Genomic DNA, 19,628 nt, shown 5'->3' on the forward strand with positions numbered 1-19,628 from the left:
TAATACTCAGATACTAGTAGAACCTGCAAACCAGAAGGGAAGAAAGATTCAGTAACTCTAACTGCAATAACTTCTAGAATCTGGTATGTATCAAATGTAATCATTTATTTATTCTTTGAATTTAAATCAAGGGATCAAGTTACACAGTAAAACAAAATCAGAAAAGAAATACAATACAAAATTAATACAAGAACATAAAGCAGGTACAAGCAGTGCAAATACTATAGATTTGATTGCTGAAGAGCTTGGCATCTTGCCGTTGTCCTTCCTCAAGAAAAGGCCTTGGTATAAAGGCCAGTTGATGAGAACCAGAAGGCTGCAAAGAAGGATTTGCAAAACCATCATCTGGTACTCAGCAATGAACACTTTCTTCAGCAGTCCAGCCAAGCAAAGTAGGTTCACCAAACCACTTGTTGCCAGCATAGTGAACATGGGAGACGATGCTCCGAATTCCAAGATCTCTTTCAAGTATCGGTTGTGGACATCATGTTCAGAAACTTTGGCTGTGATTACAAATCCTGAATCTGCAGAAAATCCAAGTGAATTCGCAATGGTGTCGGTAAAGGCAAAGAGGTATGAGCTTGTTCTTTTGTAAAGCCATATTCTTTGATCATTCCACCAACCAAGGACTGTGCCACCACTCCACAAAAACTCAGCTAGGCTGTAGGTATATGTGGAGAATATCACATATGCAAATGGAATAAACCATGGAGTTGACAACTGGATAAGTTCAATGTTCATAAATTCAGTTAATCTAAGTCAATTAAGAGAAATGGGTTTGAATGAGAAAAAGGAAAACAAGAAACATACCTGTGGAAACAAAGATATCCCTCTTAGAAGAGAAAGGGAAGGAACAATAGAGTAATATAGCACTGGCAGGGAGTTAGAAGCCCAGAAGCAGTAACAGCAATATCCCAGTTGGAGGCCTAAGCTAATCTTTCCTTTGGCATACCAGGCAGGACTGTACTTTGAAAGCAAAATCTGAAAATCACCTTCAGACCATCTCTTGTGCTGCACTAGTGTTTGACCAAGTGTGGTTGTTGCAACTCCTAAAAAGGCCTTCCTTGCTGGATTATAATACACTGATTTCCATCCCCGGGATTGAATTGATAAACCTGTGATCACATCTTCAACTGGACACCCATATTTCAATCCCATCTGCAATGAAACATTGAATAAGCTCAAGAAAGCATGTATGCAGTGTGCTTAATGACTGCTTGAGGTAAAGAGAAAGCAAGATACCTCCTTTCCCCAGTCAGTATTTTCTTCATAAGTACAGTTTGCGAGGTCCTTTGAATTTTCTTCCAATTCATGAATGGTTTCTTCTCTTTCTGCATTTTTTTCTATCTTAAATTCATTCTTAGATCCCTGACTGAACTTCCTTCCACACAGAGTATCTCTTCTGTGAAAGCAGCCTGTTCCAATATAGAGAGGGCCTCCATATCCATCCAGACCATGGAATTCCACCTTTAATTTCCAACCATTTTTTAGAAAAACAAAATCACATTGGAAGAAAGAGAAGATGCTATTTATATCAGCAGAGTGTAGTTACATCAATACCTACCTCATTAATCACTCTCATTGAATTACTGTATACTTCATTCTTGGTAATATTATCAAAGTTCTGGGGAAACTGCACATATGCAATCTCAGGGCCTTTTTTCTCATCCATGAAGAAGCAAAGAGCATCTCGCACCGAATGTGAGTTATTTGAGTACATATCACAGTCTACATTCAGAATGATCTGCCCATTGCTGATTTTTGATGATATCCTTATCTGCAGTGTGGAGTGAACTGAGCTATTAGGATTGTTGGCATCACAAATTTTATTTTCAGATATCTCAAATGAATAGAAAAAGAAAGTAATTACAAGTCAGCTTTTGAATTACCAATGCATTCATAGCTCCAGCTTTGAAGTTATGGAAATGTTGGGGTCTCTTCTCACGAGCCAAGTACACCACAGTTGGTAGCCTACATCCTTCCACATCTGTGGCAATTGGATCTTTCCCATCAATCAATATCTGGTGAAATTCATTCAACATCAGTAGTAAATTTTTGAAAAAAGCTTTACATGGTACTTATCATTGAACAAAATGTAGCATTTCACTTACTTGAAGCATAGTGTCATGATCACGTTGTGAAACATATGAATCCCATTGAGAGAATCCCTTATGTTTCGGGCGTATTTCTTCAGAGAGACAACCTGGCTTGGCTGCTGCCCCGATTCGATTCTCCATGTCTTTGTATAATTTCTACAGAAAGTGAGATATTGCCAAGCTCATTAAAACATGATCTAAATTGATTCAAAACACATTCAGAACTATCTTTGTAATTGGTCTAAAAGCAGGTATCGGAAGCTTAGTTTAAGTCCTTTACACTGAAATGTTTCCAAGGAAAGTAGGCAATGGTATAGTACCTTAACAGTAGCTAATTCTTTAGGCTCGTTGGAGTCATGTGAGTCAGAAATTGACTTAAAATAAGCGGCTGGAGATCTTGGTTCCACATTGAACTTTTTGCAGAATGGTATCCAGTGTTTAGCAAACTCAGAGGCCTCCAAGAGAGCATAGAAGGTAAGATAAGAACCAGCATCATCAGATAGATACACACTAAGCTTCTCCTTCGGGTAGTCATAGGCCATGACTGATAAAACAGTGTTAATAACCATCATTGGTGGCTCTATCAGAGGATCTGCTGTGCACACGAAAATATCCACTCCAGGTAACTTATTTTCATATCTGATAAAATGAAAAGTAAGCAGATTTGTGTCAAAAACATATATTTGAAGACTAATGTATGACATTTTATATATGTTAGTACAGAGTAAAGATATGTTCAAAAGGCTGTTTTTGCCATTGCTGATGATCTACTGTCCTTAAAGGCATAATTATGATGGTTTAGAATCAAGTCTGCAGCAATCTTTTTAAAGCAGGAAACCAAATTGTAGGTGAAGGGTTAGCTTTCCTGGACTGCGGGGCAATAAAGCAAAAATCAGAGTGCAAGGCATGTAATAAGAAGAGTTTTTCGAGAGATGAAACCTTCGAGAGAGCCTGTCCTTGAAAGTATGTCTGTAAATGGGGTTCCAGCGGAGGGCTTGAGTGAGTAGCCAGTAAAAACCAAACCAAACCTCAGCTGCAAACAAACCAATCCAAACCCACCTCCCATCTTCTCCATTTCTTGGTATATGACTCACTCTATAAGCCCAGATAAAGCATATTCCCACAAATACAGAGGCTGCAAAGAGTCTGTAAAGGGCTATCCCTTTTGCTTTCTTTGTCTCAAACAAAGGAACGTACCCATCATTTCCCATCTTTCAAACAAGCGTAGAATTCAGAAATAATTTAAATGATGTTGGAGGCATGCATCTATCTGTTTGTCTATTTATAGCTAAATTCTTGCATACCCTTTTGGACAAAATCAAATTCAAAAGCTAGCTTATCTAAATTATCAGCGGCTGCCAGAAAAAAGTCTATTAAGAATTATTGCATGGTCAAGCTGCATATGCATGATGCAAGCATGAAATTCATGACAGAATCGTATGCATGAAGCAAGGGTACGTAATAAGTATTCTGTAGCTATCCTCAACTTGCTAGACAAGGATTTGCAAGTACTTCGATCATGAAAATAACTCGATTATATAGCAGCTTTTTGGGTAGGAATCTAACCTCAGATTGATTGGAGCTGATAGCTTTCAACTCTCAATAATATTAACACTAATATTAGAACCTTAAAAACTATCGATCAATCTCTTCTTTTTGGGATGTTCAAGATTTTCTATATTGTTCATCCATATCCATTACAAAAGTCAAACTTTGCTTTGTGTCCCTGTCGGCAAATTTTGTCTGCAGTAATTAAACCTAGTCAAAGTCAGAAGGAACTGGTTTGAAGTCTGGCTCAACTTCTTTTGTTATGATTGAAAGCAAATTTGAACTTGTGTTCTGTTCATTTGTAGCTGAATGGGTTCATTAGGATTTGCTGAACATAAAACAAAGACCAGATGATCCAGCCATTCATATGGTTTAGCGGAGCAAGTTGAAATGCAGACATGGTCGCACCAAAAACAAAGTTTTGCAAGCAATCCTATGCAAATAACCATTGTGTTTAATCGGCCTTAAACCTTTCCCTCCCATTACCATATACTTGAAACACGTTGAAAGCAACACACACCCTAAGTTTTTACAATGAAATCTCTCCTATGTTTATGCTTATCCATGCAGACTTCAAAGCCGAATCAAGTAAATCTTTGCATTATTGAACTCAAACCCTACATGAAGAGATAAAACAAGAAGACATTAATTACCATTTGCCTTCAAGATTATCTTATATTTCATAATTCACATAATTAAGACCTTTTAATCGCTTAATTAGAGGATCAAAGTTTTGTCTCAGCTTTGCCATATGCTATTTTAATCTTAACTAACTATCACCAATGTGATGAACACTTGCTGAATAAACTAATAAGTGAGCTTTACAAACTGTTAGCTGAAATGTGAGTGATAAGCCAATAAATTCTTACATCTTTTCCTTAATCTCCACTTGCTATATATATATATATATATATATATTGTATCATCCTTTTTTGACTTGTCCTTTAGTTTGTAATTTATCAACAACTACAATTTGAAATTATAGAACATTGCATGGTTAGTTAAGACAAAATTTGTTTCACTATCCCCAATGTCTTGTTGTTCTAACATCACTTTCTAAACATGGACAGAAATTATGCAAGTGGGTTATTAGAATAGAACTAACTGCTATTTTTGCATCCTCGATCTGTGCAAGGCTCCGTAATCCTTCGAACTTATCTGTAAGCCTTTTGTTTGGATAAATTCTAAAACTATGCAAATGCACTCACATGTTAAATTAAATTGACCTTGTTCTGCTCCTTGTTTATGTTGTTAATCTGATGCAAAACTTTGAACGGCAGGTATCCTAGAAACAAGAAACATAACCTGCTACCAACAAGTACTGTATCCATCTTCACTCTGCTTGGCTTTCTCCTTTCATTGTGTTGACAATGGTAGGAGATGGAAACAGCATGAACTCTTCACTTCTACCAGGCAGTAGTTCCAGAGGCAATGAATGGGACACAATCTTTTTGGCTTATGCCCTCATATCCTTGCAGTTGCTGCTTGCTGTTGCATTTGGAACTAACCTTGTTTTCAATTCTGGGATCCCTTGCTTTGAGCTGATCCGCAGCACACCAGGCCTCGCCATCTGCATCATCTCCTTTATCCTTTGGCTTGTAGGTAAACTAAACATTCTTTCGCTACTACGCTGAACCCTGTTGGAAAGATAGAATTCATTTCATTTTCCAATTTGAAGTACCAAAATGTAGAACTCTTGGCAACTTCTTTGGTACGTTGCAACACCGTATCTTTGAATATATATAATCTAATGTATGCATTTGCAATTCCACCTATAGTAAGGAAATGTTGGAACTATAAGATGCTTGATCTGAAACCATTGCATGCTTTTGGGACCTCTGGGTCTTTTTATCTTTCTATTCTTGGCATACTGACATGGATTAATCATTGGTTTTGTTTAACTCTGTCTTGACTCAAACAGTTCAATGCCCACTTCTTGCCATTTCCAACCATTCCCCATGGAACTTCCTGCTTTTTGCACTATGGTCTACACTATTTGTCTTCACCATCGGGCTTTCTTGTTCCTACCTAGAAGGTACAAATTAAAAAGAAACCTGAAGTAAAATTATTCCATCAATTAATGACAATCACGTGGTGTGTGTGTTTGTGTTTACTTGTAGAGAATGGGAGAACTATTCTAGTGGCAATAATCCTGATGAGTGTTGTAACAGTTAGTCTGACAGTTTATGCTCTTTGTGGAGCAATTGGAGACTTTGATTTCAGCTTATCTGCACCTTGTTTTTTGGGTGCATTCTTGGTACTTTGTCTCTATGTCACCATCCCGGTTTGTGCACTAATACAAAGATCAACATACACCATAGAAAGCACCTAAATTTCTGCCATGGTGAACAATTTTTTTGATGGACATGACAGATCTTTGGTCCTGCTGCAAATCTATCGACATCAATATATGCTCTCCTGGCTGCACTCCTTTTTGTTGGTCATACCTACATTGCTGGAAATCAAATGGTCAAGGATGGTAGAGATGATATTGAAGGGCCAATTTCTGCTGTACTTTATTCTTATTGGCCATTTTCCTACCACCAGAAACTAGCTCATGGTTAGAGAAAAGATGAGATAATCAGAAAGACTTGTTCATGTAAAATGAGGCCGTACCCAACAAAAAAATACAATAAGAGAACTCGATCCAATCATTCTATTATATATTTTGTCTCATTAATGTTATTGCAGAATGCATCATATTAGAACCATATTTATTTTACCTTCTTATTATGGAATCTCTTTTTGCTCTCAATAATGTTGTTATTCATAAAATAATTCTATTTGCGTCAAGCGAGGTCAAGTTCGGACCTAAAAATTTAAATCCAAACTTAATTTGAATCGGATTAAATCTATAAATTTGAATAAATAGCTCAATCTTTAAACACCTCTAACTCTAAATAATTCTTTGAAATATTTTGTTTATGTAATCTGTCATAGACTTTTTATATCCATACTTATCTTTCATGCTTATCTTTAAATGATTGTTAATTTGACTTAACAATAATAATCTTTGTTTAATTGCTAATTGACTCATTCCATTGAGCAAGATACAAGCAAACCATGGTTGGTTGAGCAAATTAAAATTAAATCTATTTTTCCAAATGCTTTAATTGTTTAATCGATCTTGTATGAATAAAAGGGTTCATTGTCTTGCTTGATGCTTTTTTCATAATTTTACATCAAGAGTCTTATTTTTTCCAAATAAGACTTCTGTATATATCTTCTATATTTGGAAGTGGCTGAAGCATGGAACAGTAACTGAGCATTCATGCTAATCAGATACAAACAAAACCATGGTTGGCTTGAGGACATTAAAATGATGACTTCCTATTTTTTCCAAATCCTTTCTACCTGTTTGATGGATCTTTAATGGATAATATATGTTAATAAATTTAATCTTACCATTTACTTGGACTTGCTGCAAGTTGCAAATACATATATATATGCACAATTACATTGACTTGAACCAAGCCATATAGTCATTTGGACAAATTTAATTTTTAATCTACATATACCACTACCAATCCCTACCCCTTATATATCAAAATCAACTTTCTTCCTTAAATATTTGATTGCTTACTTCTTTCTTACAATCTTTCCCTACCAACTTTTTGATGGACATGACAGATGTTTTGCCCTTCTCCAAATCTATCCAAATGTAGGTTAGTGTCTGAATGTTTGGAACTGGCTTCTTTGCATCATCAAATAAGCTTACCTATAAGCAAACAGGGTCAGGGGAATACATGGGATCCACCCATTGCAGAACCAAAGCTTGACATCAATGCATTCATGATTCAACACAAGTTTGAAGAAATTTGACAACCCAACGGGTTGATAGCTGTTAACATGGCAGCTCCAGGACAACAACTTGGGTGCACCATACCTCAAATTTGAGATAGAATATGAATAAAATACTACAATTATCTCCTTTGTAATTTATCATATCTTTTTATAATACGAAATGATGTAATCCATATTAGCATTAATTAGAACTATTGATTGTTGATTATTTTATCTGGAGAATGTGAATGCACTTGCTTTTGCGTATGACTTTTTAAGAGAAGAGATGGATGGTCCTTATCCAATGTCTAGTAGTAAGATATTCTTAGAGAGACTAAAACCTGTATTACTCCAAACTATAAGTACTCCCTGTAAAACCAGAAAACTCACTCATTTCACTCTTTGTTTAGCTTGTATTTCTCTTTCATTTTAGCCTTACAACATGGCAAGAGATCATGATTCTGATGACAATGAGAATAAAAGGAAATGGGTCTTGATGTTTAGCCTCTATGCCATAATCTCCTTGCAGTTTCTCCTCGCTGTTTCAGTTGGATCAGTAGTTATTTCGAATTCCAGGATTCCTCACTTTGTGCTCCACACTGCACCAGGCCTTGCCATCTATATCCTCTCCATAGTCTTTTGCATCATAAGTACTGATATATGAGGATTGATTTTTTTTCTTTTAATTCTTGCTTTCAATGCTTGTTGTTGGGTTTATTTATGTGGATTGCTTGTTTAATTTGTGTTGATTGCCACAGTTCAGTGTGTGCTTCTTGATCTTCGAGGACGTTGGCCCTGGAACTATATTCTTTTTATATTATGGACCATTTTATTTGCCTCTACTGTGGGACTCTCTTGTTCCTACTCAAATGGTATAGTTGTTCCCTTTTCTCTATGCCTTTATATGGTCGAACTGAATTTGGTCCCTCTACTTTCTCAATCTGACAGTTTTTAAGTTCATCTACCTGGTGAAATTGGTAGCAGTGTAGACAATTATATGTGCTCCAAATTTAACCAAAGGGAATATCAGAACTAAATATTGCAGCATAAAAAGAACATTACATATGCAATGAACAATTTGAGATGCATTGATACAATGTCAAAATATTTGGCAAATGAAGAGTAATTCAGCTCTACTTTTTGGTCTACTTCCACAGGGAGAGGAAAAGCTGTATTAGAGACCATAATTCTGATAAGTGTTGTGGCTGTGGTCCTAGGACATCACTCGTATTATTCAATGCACACAGAGCGTGATTTCAGCTTATGTGAACTCTTATCAATCAGTGTCTTCCTGGTGGCTTGTGTTTATATTCCCATTCAGGTTTGTGCTTGTTTCCTGACTTGATCAACACCATCACTTTTTGCTTCTTCCTCCTCATAATCTTTTCTGGGATGAACAGGTCTTTCACCCTTTTGCAAAGCTATCAATATCAATATATGCTTTCCTGGTTGCAATTGCTTTCGCCGGTCGTATGTACATTGCTGAAACTTTTTTTATCAACAACCAATTTGACGATCCCATTGGCGCTGCGGTCATTGTTCATCTCATCTTTCTCATGAACAATCCTAATCGAGAAGAACTCACCAGCCGTCGAGCAATCAGGGTGCCTCTGAGGAACCCTTAACATCATAACTGATTATGCCTTATGTGAACTTGTTTTCTTGCAGCTTCTCAGAAGTGTTAAAACCAAATAAAAACTTGTTAACTTTTGCTTACATTGTTCTGTATTATATTCTATATCGGATTAGGTAGGAAGTAGCTGAAGCATGAAACTGTACACTGAGCTTTATTTATCCGTAAAGCAGCGGATGGCTAATGTAACTCCCTTCTTAGACAAGAGAAAGCACATCCATTATCTTTTATCTGAATCCTCCCCTTCAAAATTACCATTGAAACTAAAACTGAATTGATGTCAACAGATGAAAACGAGGAGTAAAAAACTGTGGGGAAACCTTCCAAAATATCAAACTCTGTCATTGGGCTGTTTATTTGCCTCCCTGGGGATTCAAGATTCAAACTATATATGCAGAAGTGATGGTCATTAAGCACACGCCTTCAACTATCTGCATCATCATTATCTTAGATTGGTTCTATAAGAGGTTGATTATTGAGTTATGTAATGAACAACTTAGATCATGGAACAATTGGTATATTTCTAATGAAATTGACGAAACTGACCGCTTGTCGAGGAAGATCAGTCAAAGAACTGAAATTGGCAGAATGCAGTCAAAGAAATGGAACAGATATAGGAATTCATGCTAGCCCTTGGGTCAAAGAAGGGCGGCTGCACTTTATGTTACATAAAATATAGCAAGGAGTCGCCATTCCTATTGTTCCAAATGTTGTTGATTGGTTGATGGTTCTGTATCTCCTGGCTGCACTCCTCTTTGTTGGTCATACGCAGATTGCTGGAAATCAAATGGTCAAGGATGGTAGAGATATTGAAGGGCCAATTTCTGCTGTAGTTTATTCTTATTGGACATTTTTCTACTATTTGAAACTTGCTCGTGGTTAGAACTATGGATTTGTCTCAAGGAAACCTTAAATTATATTCATTCTGCCTCTTGTTAACCATATTCAAATTCATCATAACCTTAACCAGGGTCTAGTTGAATAAAAGTAACTTTTGTGATATTTTCATCCACCCTCAAGGCCCCCCATGATTCATGAACCTTAAAAGGTATCTTCAGCTTTCTTTAAATGATTGTTTAATCATTGACTTTGGAGAAATGTGAAAAAATGGTACTTTAATGTTTTTGTTTGACATTAGTGGTCATTGTTTAATTGCTAATTGACCCTACCATTGAGCAGGGATGGTTTGCCTGCTCCTCCAACCAACTCCATTGGAAAAGTCTAAGCTTATTTCTTTCTCACATATAATATATAATACTGCAACTCGCCTCACTTGATATCTCTTTTATAATTTTACTTTTAAGCATTCAATAAATTTCTCACATTAACATCACTTTAAGTTATTTGTCTTTGTAATTAACAAAATTATAAAAAAGTCACTAATAGAGAAAGTACACCGAATGAGGCAAAGCATTTTTATTGGTCTTTGGTCTTTATCCAAAGTAGAGTCAGAGAACGTGTATTTCTCCAAACTACGTGTTCCCTGCAAAACCAGAAAACTCACCATTTCACTCTTTGTTTAGCTTGTATTTCTCTTTCATTTTGGCCTTATAACATGGCAACAGATAATGAGTCTGATGACAATGAGAATGGAGAGAAATGGGCCTTGATGTTTGCCGTCTATGCCATAATCTCCTTGCAGTTTCTCCTTGCTGTTGCGGTTGGATCAGTTGTTGTTTCGGTTTCCAGGATTCCTCACTTTGTGCTCCACACTGCACCAGGCCTTTCCATCTATATCATCTCCATAGTCCTTTGCTTGATAAGTACTGAAAATTTCTTCTCAGCATAATATGGATCGATTTTTTTTATTCTTTTAATTCTTGTTTTCAATGCTTCGTGTTGAGTTTGTTGATGTGGATTGCTTATTTACATTGTGTTGATTGCCACAGTTCAATGTGTGCTTCTTGATCTTCGAAAACGTTGGCCCTGCAACTGTATTCTTTTTACATTATGGACCATTTTATTTGCCTCGGCTGTGGGACTCTCCTGTTCCTACTCAAAAGGTATATATATGTTCCCTTGTTTAAATGAATTTTTCTTTGTTTAAATGAATGCTATATATGTTTTTATACAGTCGAAATCTGAATTTGGTCCTTCTACTTTCTCAATCTGACAGTTTTAGTTCCTCTACCATGGTGAAATTGGTAGCAGTGGAAAGAATAATATGTGCTCCAAATATAAGCAAAGAGAATATCAGAACTAAGCTGCATATATAGAACATTATATATATAGGTGAAAATAGGTGTCAGCAGAAACTACTTGGGGTCTGTCTTGTTGATGGGATGATTTCAGGGTCCAAGAAGGAAATGGCTGGAAAAAGTTCAAAGGGTATGTAATTTGCAACTCTGGTTGTATTGAGCCTCTGATGCTTGACATAAGATGAGAGGCTAATGCAACCCATGTTGCTCTTAAATGATCAATGCCATGACTTTGGCTTATAAAAAACAAAAAAATGTGTCAGCTGAAACTTAAGAATGTCTAGTTTCAACTGCAATATTTGGCAAATGAATAGTAATTCAGCTCAATTTTTGTCTGCTTCTACAGGGAGAGGAAAAACTGTTTTAGAGACCATAATTCTGATAAGTGTTGTAGCTGTGGTCCTAACACTTCACTCTTTATATTCAATGCTCAGAGAGCGTGATTTCAGCTTAGGTGAACTCTTTTTGATCGGTATATTCCTGGTGGCTTGTGTTTACATTCCCATTCAGGTTTGTGCATGTTTCCTGACTTGATCAACACCATAATTTCTGCTTCTTCTCCTCAATCATCCTCTTCCAATTTTGCTTCTTGGGACTATTTTTTGGGATGAACAGGTCTTTCACCCTTTTGCAAAGCTATCAACATCAATATTCGCTTGCCTGGTTGCACTTGCTTTCGTCGGCCGTATGTACATAGCTGGATATCTCTTCATCAAGCACAAATTTTACGACCCCATTGGTGCTGCACTCATTGTTCATCTCATCTTTCTCTTATCCAATCCTGGTCGAAAGGAACTCATCGGCCGTCGTTAGAAAATGGGGTGCCCCCACTTTGAGGAAAGCCTTAACAATTGTATCACTGATTATGCCTCCTACATTTGCATTTTCTTGCAGCTTTCTCAAAAGTGTTAAAACCAAATCAAAATCTGTTCATGTTTGCTTAATTAGAATGGAATACTTCTAGAAGCATCATCGATCAACACATGTGGTGGCTTAAGGATTGGCCTTTTTTGGTGATAATTAGCAGACTGCATGCAATGCTCAGCAATCCGTACTGTCAAAACATGCAACCTATGCATGTTTTGATCATATATCTCCCATCTGCCAGCTGCCTTTGTGTAGTGTATTATTTTTTGTTTAAATCATGTTCAATATCCTTGTATCAGACTGAGTTACGTTAATGGAGTATTGAGAAACAAAACTCTCATAGTTTTCTCTTCTTTCTATTTACATATTTTCTGTAGTCTTCCATTAATGGTCTCTTCTTTCAATTCACCTGCTTTCTTTAGTCTTCCATTAATGGTAGCAGTAGCTGCTGCTGCATGTTTGTATAATTGACTGCTAACACTTCTGTATGTATTCTACACTGCAAGTGGCTGAAGCATGAAACACTAACTGAGCATTAAATGATGTCAAAGAAATGGAACAGATCATGGCAATTCAAGCTAATCCTTGGGTCAAAAAAGGAGAGCTGCACTTTATTTATTAAATGGACTCGCTTTAAATATCAGATACAAACCAAACCATGGTTAGTTTGAGGAGATTCCAAATGTTTTTAATTGGCTGATGGATCTGTAATGGATTATATGCCAATAATTCAATCTCATCAAAGATTATATGGACAATTACCTTGACTTGAACCAAGCCAACGTCTGCTGTAGTTTATGCTATAATATTGGAAACTCGTTGGTGGTCAGAACCATTTGATCATCCAGGTCACTGCTTTGTCATATCAAGTAAGAAGAAAGTACGATTTCGATCCAATCATTCTATTATATATTTTATTTTATTAGTACTAATATGGATTATACCATATTATAATTTTTTCTTTCACGAAATTATTTAAAAAGAAGTGATAAATTGCAAGTCAATTTCGAAAAAGAAAAGAAACATAAGAGATAATTATAAGTAATTGTTCATGTTCTATCTCAATTTTAGTTCATTCTCAAATTTGGGTTAATGTCTGAATGCTGGAGCTAGCTTCTCTGCAGCATCAAATAAGCTACCTAATAAAAACAGATAAGGTATTGGGACAAGGGATCAGCCCATTGCAGAACCCCAAGCTTCACATCACCGCACTCCATACATGTTTTGAACAAATTTGACAAACCCAACAGGTTGATACTAAGTCAAGATTTGGGAGGGGCTCTGTGTTGGCACGAATAATGGTCCTGGAGGTTGCTGTTGTGGTCGTTCGCTGCATTATCTGTTTCTTTGATATTGTTGCTGCTGAGGTCTTTTGGTGGAGGGAGTTATTCCTTGCTCCGCTGCGGCTGATTCTGTCAGCTTGGTGATGTTCTTCAAGCGGTGCTGGTTCAAAGGTTGATCTGGGAGGCTTTTTGCTGCTGAAAAGTCCTGCTTCACGTTAGGAGGATCCCATTTTGCTCCTTCACCATCCGAATTGCTTGTTTGCTAGGGAGATCTGTCGGCACATCCATTGATTGTTGGCTTTCGACTTCAAGGTCTGATGGCTCCTTTGCAGGGAGCAATTTTTGCTGTAGGATCTCAATGGTTTCCCTTAGGATCTGGTGATTGGATATGGGTTCTTTTGTTTTACGACCACCAAGCTTTCTTGGGTTTTGGGTTAGAGAGGCATGCTTGATGTTCTAGGCAGGATTTTGGGAAAGGCACAAGCTTGAATCCCCATGCCAGCAGGAGTCGTCATGACAATGTGTTTAAAGTCTATGAGTAGAATCGGTGGGAGTTTGGAACGGATGCTGGCTCTTCACAGCAGGTTTGATTTGTTATGGTGTGGGTGGGATCACTGGATTGGCATTTTTGATTAGGAGCTGCATGATTTGTTTTGAGGGAAGAGGCTTTTTGTATAGAGAAGGTTGGGACTCCCTTGCTCTGTGTTCTTTTTGTAAAGTCTGGATTTTAAGTTGCTATAGGTTTTGATGGCAATTTAGAACCTGGGACTGATCTTGATCTCTGTACAGGGATTGTTCACTCCTGGTTGATGAATAAAATGCTCAATTTTCAAAAAAAAAACATGGCAGCTTCATGACAAACAATTTGTGTTCACCATAACCCAAATCTGGGGTCCAATCTTTGCTGCTGCAGTCAGTTTGCTGCTAAGAGCCAGTCATTCTAAGTTTCCACGATCCTGTTAATGGAGAATTCATTAGAGTATTTTCCTGACGCATTAATCCCACAGCAAAGTTGCTTCCATTAATTTCAATTACCTAGCTACTCAGAGGGGAGGAAAGGGAAAGAGGAAAAGCTGAGGAGAAAAATGATATTTCATATTATTACAGAAACTTCATGGTAAAAAATACCACATGATTTTGTTCTATTTTAGAGGCAAAAGGCATGCCAATGAAGCTACAACAATGGATTTGAACATGACTGAAGCCGGTATGCTGCCCCTATCCTTACGAACGAAGAGTGCTTCATACACAGGAGCATTCAACATAGCCATCAACCCACAAAGAATAACCTGACAGATCAGTTTTTCGATATCTTTGTACTCTGAACCTCCCAAGAAGACCATCTTTAGCACCCCAGCTAAACTGAAAAGGTTTAGCATTGCCAATGTCGATATGACAGTAAACATAATGGAGGTGCTCCCGAACTCCATGATCTCTTGCTGGTACCTCTTTGAGACATCCTCAGTAACCACCTTGGCAGTGATGGAAAATGTAGTTTGAGATAATCCCAATTGCCTGACAATGCAGTCAATGAAGGCAAAGAAGAAGGCAGTTGTCCTCCGAATCACCCATATCCTTTGCAGATTCCACCAAGCTTTGAATGTGCTTCCACAAGTCAAAGCCTCAGCTACGCTGTAGATGTTTTTGGATAAGAAGACATATGCAAAGGGTATAAACCATCTGCTTGAAACCTGACAGGAAAAGTTTAGACAAGTTCATAATCTGTACTTGGACTTGGCAAAACGGTTTAAGAAGGCAGAAAATGCAGGAAATTATTGATTCTATATACCTCTGGGAATAAGGGAATGCCATGGAGCAAAGAAAGGGGAAGAGCAATTGCATAATACAGATTGGGCAGAGAAAATGGAGCCCATAACAGATAAACAGAATATCCCATTTGAGCACCCAATTTTATCTTGTTATGTCCATATATGAAAGGACAGTATTTGGATAAGAAAATTTGGAACATTCCATCAGACCACCTAGTGAACTGAACAAGAGCTATGTCTAAGGTGGGTGGAGCAACACCAAAGAAAGCCTTGTTATCTGGGTTGTAGTAAACTGATTTCCATCCCCGGCATTGGATCGTCAAGCCAGTTACAATGTCTTCCACAGGACAACCATATACCAAGCCCATCTGCAGAATCATTCACGATGATCAGTTTCACAAGTCAAATTCCCCAGGAAGGAAGAACAAGAAACATGGACTAAGAACAAGAGATATATATACCTCTTTTCCCCACAGAGTTCCCTGCTCATAGCCACAACTAGCAAGAACTTTTGATGCTTCTTCCAAGTCTCCAACTGTTCTGGTATCATCCTTTCTAGTTTCCAGATTCCGTAACCCTTTATACTCCTTGGAATACTTGCTTCCACAAAGACTGGCTCGTCGATGAAAGCAGCCAGTGCCACAGTACAAGGCCGCACCAAAACCACCTACTCCAGCAAGTTCAACCTTCAAAATCATCAAAAGCCATCAGTCAACAACATATTCCAAACATTTGCTAGTCCACATTGTTGTTAGTTAACACAAACCTTGTTCGATACTGGGGGAGAATTTCCATAAAGATCATTCTTGGTAATATTATTGTAATTCTGTGGATGCTGCACATAAGCAATCTGATGTCCTCTGTTTTCATCCATGAGGAAACAAAGTGCTTCTCTTATTGAGTCTGCATTATTTGCATACATGTCACAGTCCAGATTGAGGATGATTGCTCCATTGCTTATCTCTGATGACACTCTTATCTGCATCATTGAAAACTTTTAGTTATTATTAACTACCAACAGAAGAACAAATTTTGTTCTTGTTTACTTCCTTTCTTCCTACAGAAGAGTAGCATTACCAGTGCATTCATGGCTCCTGCTTTAAAGTGATGAGGCCAACCAGGTCTCTTCTCTCTTGCCATGTAAACCAGTGTTGGCAATCGACACCCAGCACTATCCACAGCATCTGTGTCTCTTCCATCAATGACAAACTGAAGAAAACAACATTAAAACAAAAGAAAATTCTTGAAGACAACTAGATTTAATTCTAAAATCTTTACCTGCACAATGGGCTGATGGTTCTGCTTAGTTACATCAGCATTCCACTCTGAAAACCCTTTGTGTTGATTCTTTATTTCTTCAGGAACACACCCTTTGTCAGTGACTGCTTCAATTCTTTTCTTCATATCTTTATATTGATTCTTTAAAACATAAGAAAATCAATTAATTTTGTTGTCAGCAATCTTCTTTGATCACCATGGTTTCATTCTTTAGAAGAGCTTTACCTTGATGAACATCCATTCTTCAGGATTTGCAGTGTCTCGAACATCAAAATCCTGGGTGAAGTAGGCCTCAGGGGACCTTGGTTCAACATTGAATCTCTTGCAGAATGGTATCCAATGCTTGGCAAAATGGGAAGCCTCCATGAAAGCATGGAAGGTAAGCTGTGATCCACCATCATCAGAGAGATAGATACTCAATTTCTCAGTAGGATAGTTCAAGGACATCACAGATAAGATGGTGTTGATCACCAAAGATGGCGGCTCTAGCGTCGGATCAGCCGTGCAAACAAAAACGTCCACCCTCGGCAAATCGTCATCGGAGCTGTGGACATAATGATCATTAGTTGACGTAATCACGTGACAGCTAACATTTATCCCATCAATTATCGATGTAGACAAAAAATTGCAGCTTCTGCTCTTATCCATAACCAGTTCTGTAATAACAAGAAAGCTGACGTGACCAAACATGTCTGTCACATCAGCTACATACGTGCATTAAAAAGATCAATTGTTATTAAATCTAATTAACATTAATTTGTCGTTAAAATTAAAGATTTGTTTGAATATAAATAAAAAAATTTAAAAATTTATTTATATTCAACAAAAGATTAAGAGTTTAGATTAAAATATACCGTAATTATTTTCTGCTCTTGTTTTTGGTAATTAAAGACAAACTTGATTATAAGGATTAAAAAAAACCTTATTACTTTAGAAAATCATTATCCTTACTGTAACATGTAAGGTCTGGCATCAAAAAGACAAGCCACCTAGTTTTATGGAATCATGCACTCCACCCAAGAATTTTTTTTTTTATTAAATTTTCTTTTACCAATCACTCTCTTCAAGATTGAGGATCAAATTATTTATTTACTAATATTAGTATTTTTTTATTAAACACAAAAAGTGACAATTCATTAACATTAAAAAAAACTGTTAATCTCTAATTAAATAATTTTTTTAAAATCCCAAACACATGCTAATTGCTTTGACTGTCTTTAACACAATTTTTTTTCAAATAAATCATAAAAAATTAAAATTTTGACTTTAAAATAAATAAAAACATATCATTTATTTCTATATAACTCAATTTAACTATATATATATATATCAATTTATTCTCATTTTATAACAAAATATTACCTAAAACAAAAAAGTAATGAATATCACCAAGTATTCAAACCCTGCGTCTTCTTCAAACTTCCTTCCTGTGATTATCATCGATTGGTTTAACGTGTATAAACACGTACACTCGTGCATACATATACGTAAAAAATATATATATATATATGTATATATGAGTTAAAGACGAACCTTCGGGAGAGTCTTTCTTTAAGAGGAAAGTAACGAACGACGTTCCAACGAATAGCTTGATTGAGGATCCAGTAGAGACCGAACCCGAATTCGGCCATGAACATGCCAATCCAGCAGCCCCATCTTGCTCTTCCCTCCTCTGCTGCAGGGATGTTCATCAATCTGTAGAGCCATATCAAGCATATGCCGATGAATATGGAGGAAGAAAACAGCCTAAAAGCAAGCCTACCCTTGGCGTCTTTGGTCTCAAAAAGAGCTAAAGCTTTCTCTCTCTCTTGCACGGTTTGATAGGTTCCCATCTCTCTTTTCTCAATAATTCACAAGCAAATGGCATGTATATCATATATATCATGCATAGAAGGAACAAAAGAGATTATTTGTTTTTGTTTTTATTTGTTGACTAGATTAAACGACGAAGAATTAAATATCTCTATATAATAAAACAAATAATGCATTCCAAAATCGAGATTTTTTTTCCCCGAATTATTATAAAATTTCACTATATTATTTATTTTGTGGTAAAGGATAACCTATCCCACTAAATGTTTATCCCTCGCTGATTTTTATGCAAATAAAACAAAGATTTTGACTACGATGTATATTGTATTAAAATATGAATTAATATTAAAAAAAAAGAAAAAAATAAGGCTATTAAATGTTTAAAAATAAAAAATTAAACAAAGAAAATGAAATGAAATGAGAGAAAAGTTAAACTTCTAGTATATTTCGAGAAGGATAAAATTGATAATTTTATTTTAGATGGAGGACCACAGTGTATATATATATATATATATATATTTCCGCCATGAGTGGCGCTTTCTATGCATTAGTTAGTCAATAGCCTAAGAAAATTAAAGTCTATTATTGCAACTGTCCAATCTCATTGAATAAATTGCAAAACTTTCCCCAATAAAATATTAAAATTACAAACCAACACCCCCCCCCCCCCCCCCCCCCTTGAAACTAGTCAAATCATTGATCATTCAACATTCGACTGTCACATCCTATGGGAGTTTGTGGATTTTCAAAAATGGTAAAAAAAAAAAATAGAGGATGGGTTGAATAATAAAATAAAATATTTAAACTATATTTATTTATATAATTAAATTTTAATTTTTTAAATAATATTAAGTCGAATGATTGTTTATTTTTTTAATTATTTTAAATAAATAATATAAACATATTTAGGTAAAGGATTAAGGATTATAAGTGCTTGGCTTGACCATATGAACTTGTCTTTCACCCTTTATCTTAAAATGGTTTGTCGGCCATTTTCATGGCTTAGGAAGACAAAATTTGCAGGCCTTTCTTATCTTGATCATGAAAACCTTCTGATAGATTCTTTAAGGGAAGTTTTCTCATGTCACTATAAAGGAAATTATCAACGGATTTATGATAGATTAAATTTTCGAAGATGGATTTTTCAATGAATTTTTTTTAAAAAAATTATCAAAAAAAGGTTGTCGAAAAAAAGTTTTTTTGTAGTGAAATTAGAAATTAATTACTACATGTTACAGAAATATTTAACATACTTAATTTAAAATATTATTTCTATATTTAATCAAGTAGTTGATTCACGACTTTTTTATTCTAATAATATAATAAGGGTTTTTGTTTTCTGACAAATAAAATTGATCATA

The 19,628-nt window shown here is 36.2% G+C and overlaps 5 protein-coding genes across 7 annotated transcripts; 3 read left to right on the plus strand and 2 right to left on the minus strand.

The window, feature by feature from the left end:
* Window positions 1–81: 81 nt before the first annotated feature.
* On the minus strand, window positions 82–3,725 carry LOC110418981 (cellulose synthase-like protein E1). Of its 3 annotated transcripts, XM_021431826.1 has the most exons (9): window positions 3,663–3,725; window positions 3,036–3,307; window positions 2,417–2,735; window positions 2,112–2,252; window positions 1,890–2,021; window positions 1,565–1,777; window positions 1,243–1,467; window positions 811–1,158; window positions 82–720 (listed from the first exon to the last, which is right to left on the minus strand). In XM_021431826.1, the coding sequence occupies exons 2-9, from the start codon at window positions 3,305–3,307 to the stop codon at window positions 127–129; spliced, it is 2,244 nt and encodes a 747-aa protein (XP_021287501.1). In that variant the 5' UTR covers window positions 3,663–3,725; the 3' UTR covers window positions 82–126. The 3 variants fall into 3 exon arrangements, with proteins under 3 accessions (XP_021287501.1, XP_089640165.1, XP_089640166.1); XM_089784039.1 differs by lacking the exon at window positions 3,663–3,725 and having other exon boundaries at window positions 370–524; window positions 3,036–3,655; XM_089784040.1 differs by lacking the exon at window positions 3,663–3,725 and having other exon boundaries at window positions 519–661; window positions 3,036–3,655.
* Window positions 3,726–5,014: 1,289 nt separating this feature from the next.
* Window positions 5,015–6,209, plus strand: LOC110418985 (protein LIFEGUARD 4-like). Its single transcript, XM_089783958.1, has 4 exons — window positions 5,015–5,246; window positions 5,566–5,679; window positions 5,765–5,901; window positions 6,018–6,209. Exons 1-4 carry the CDS (start codon window positions 5,015–5,017, stop codon window positions 6,207–6,209), a joined length of 675 nt encoding a protein of 224 aa, XP_089640084.1.
* A 1,634-nt stretch (window positions 6,210–7,843) lies between these two features.
* Window positions 7,844–9,247, plus strand: LOC110418983 (protein LIFEGUARD 2-like). The gene is made up of 4 exons (XM_021431828.1): window positions 7,844–8,077; window positions 8,186–8,299; window positions 8,585–8,748; window positions 8,828–9,247. Exons 1-4 carry the CDS (start codon window positions 7,870–7,872, stop codon window positions 9,050–9,052), a joined length of 711 nt encoding a protein of 236 aa, XP_021287503.1. The 5' UTR covers window positions 7,844–7,869; the 3' UTR covers window positions 9,053–9,247.
* Window positions 9,248–10,525: 1,278 nt separating this feature from the next.
* Window positions 10,526–12,446, plus strand: LOC110418984 (protein LIFEGUARD 1-like). The gene is made up of 4 exons (XM_021431830.1): window positions 10,526–10,823; window positions 10,950–11,063; window positions 11,605–11,768; window positions 11,874–12,446. Exons 1-4 carry the CDS (start codon window positions 10,616–10,618, stop codon window positions 12,069–12,071), a joined length of 684 nt encoding a protein of 227 aa, XP_021287505.1. The 5' UTR covers window positions 10,526–10,615; the 3' UTR covers window positions 12,072–12,446.
* Window positions 12,447–14,482: 2,036 nt separating this feature from the next.
* LOC110418982 (cellulose synthase-like protein E6) lies at window positions 14,483–18,553 on the minus strand. Its single transcript, XM_021431827.2, has 8 exons — window positions 17,989–18,553; window positions 16,681–16,999; window positions 16,456–16,596; window positions 16,255–16,386; window positions 15,944–16,156; window positions 15,639–15,863; window positions 15,198–15,545; window positions 14,483–15,099 (listed from the first exon to the last, which is right to left on the minus strand). Exons 1-8 carry the CDS (start codon window positions 18,285–18,287, stop codon window positions 14,551–14,553), a joined length of 2,226 nt encoding a protein of 741 aa, XP_021287502.1. The 5' UTR covers window positions 18,288–18,553; the 3' UTR covers window positions 14,483–14,550.
* Between the last annotated feature and the right edge of the window lie 1,075 nt (window positions 18,554–19,628).

The sequence above is a fragment of the Theobroma umbraticum genome, unplaced genomic scaffold, assembly GCF_002168275.2.
Source record: "Theobroma umbraticum cultivar Fairchild unplaced genomic scaffold, ASM216827v3 scaffold_67.0, whole genome shotgun sequence".
In the NCBI taxonomy this organism is placed as follows: domain Eukaryota; kingdom Viridiplantae; phylum Streptophyta; class Magnoliopsida; order Malvales; family Malvaceae; genus Theobroma; species Theobroma umbraticum.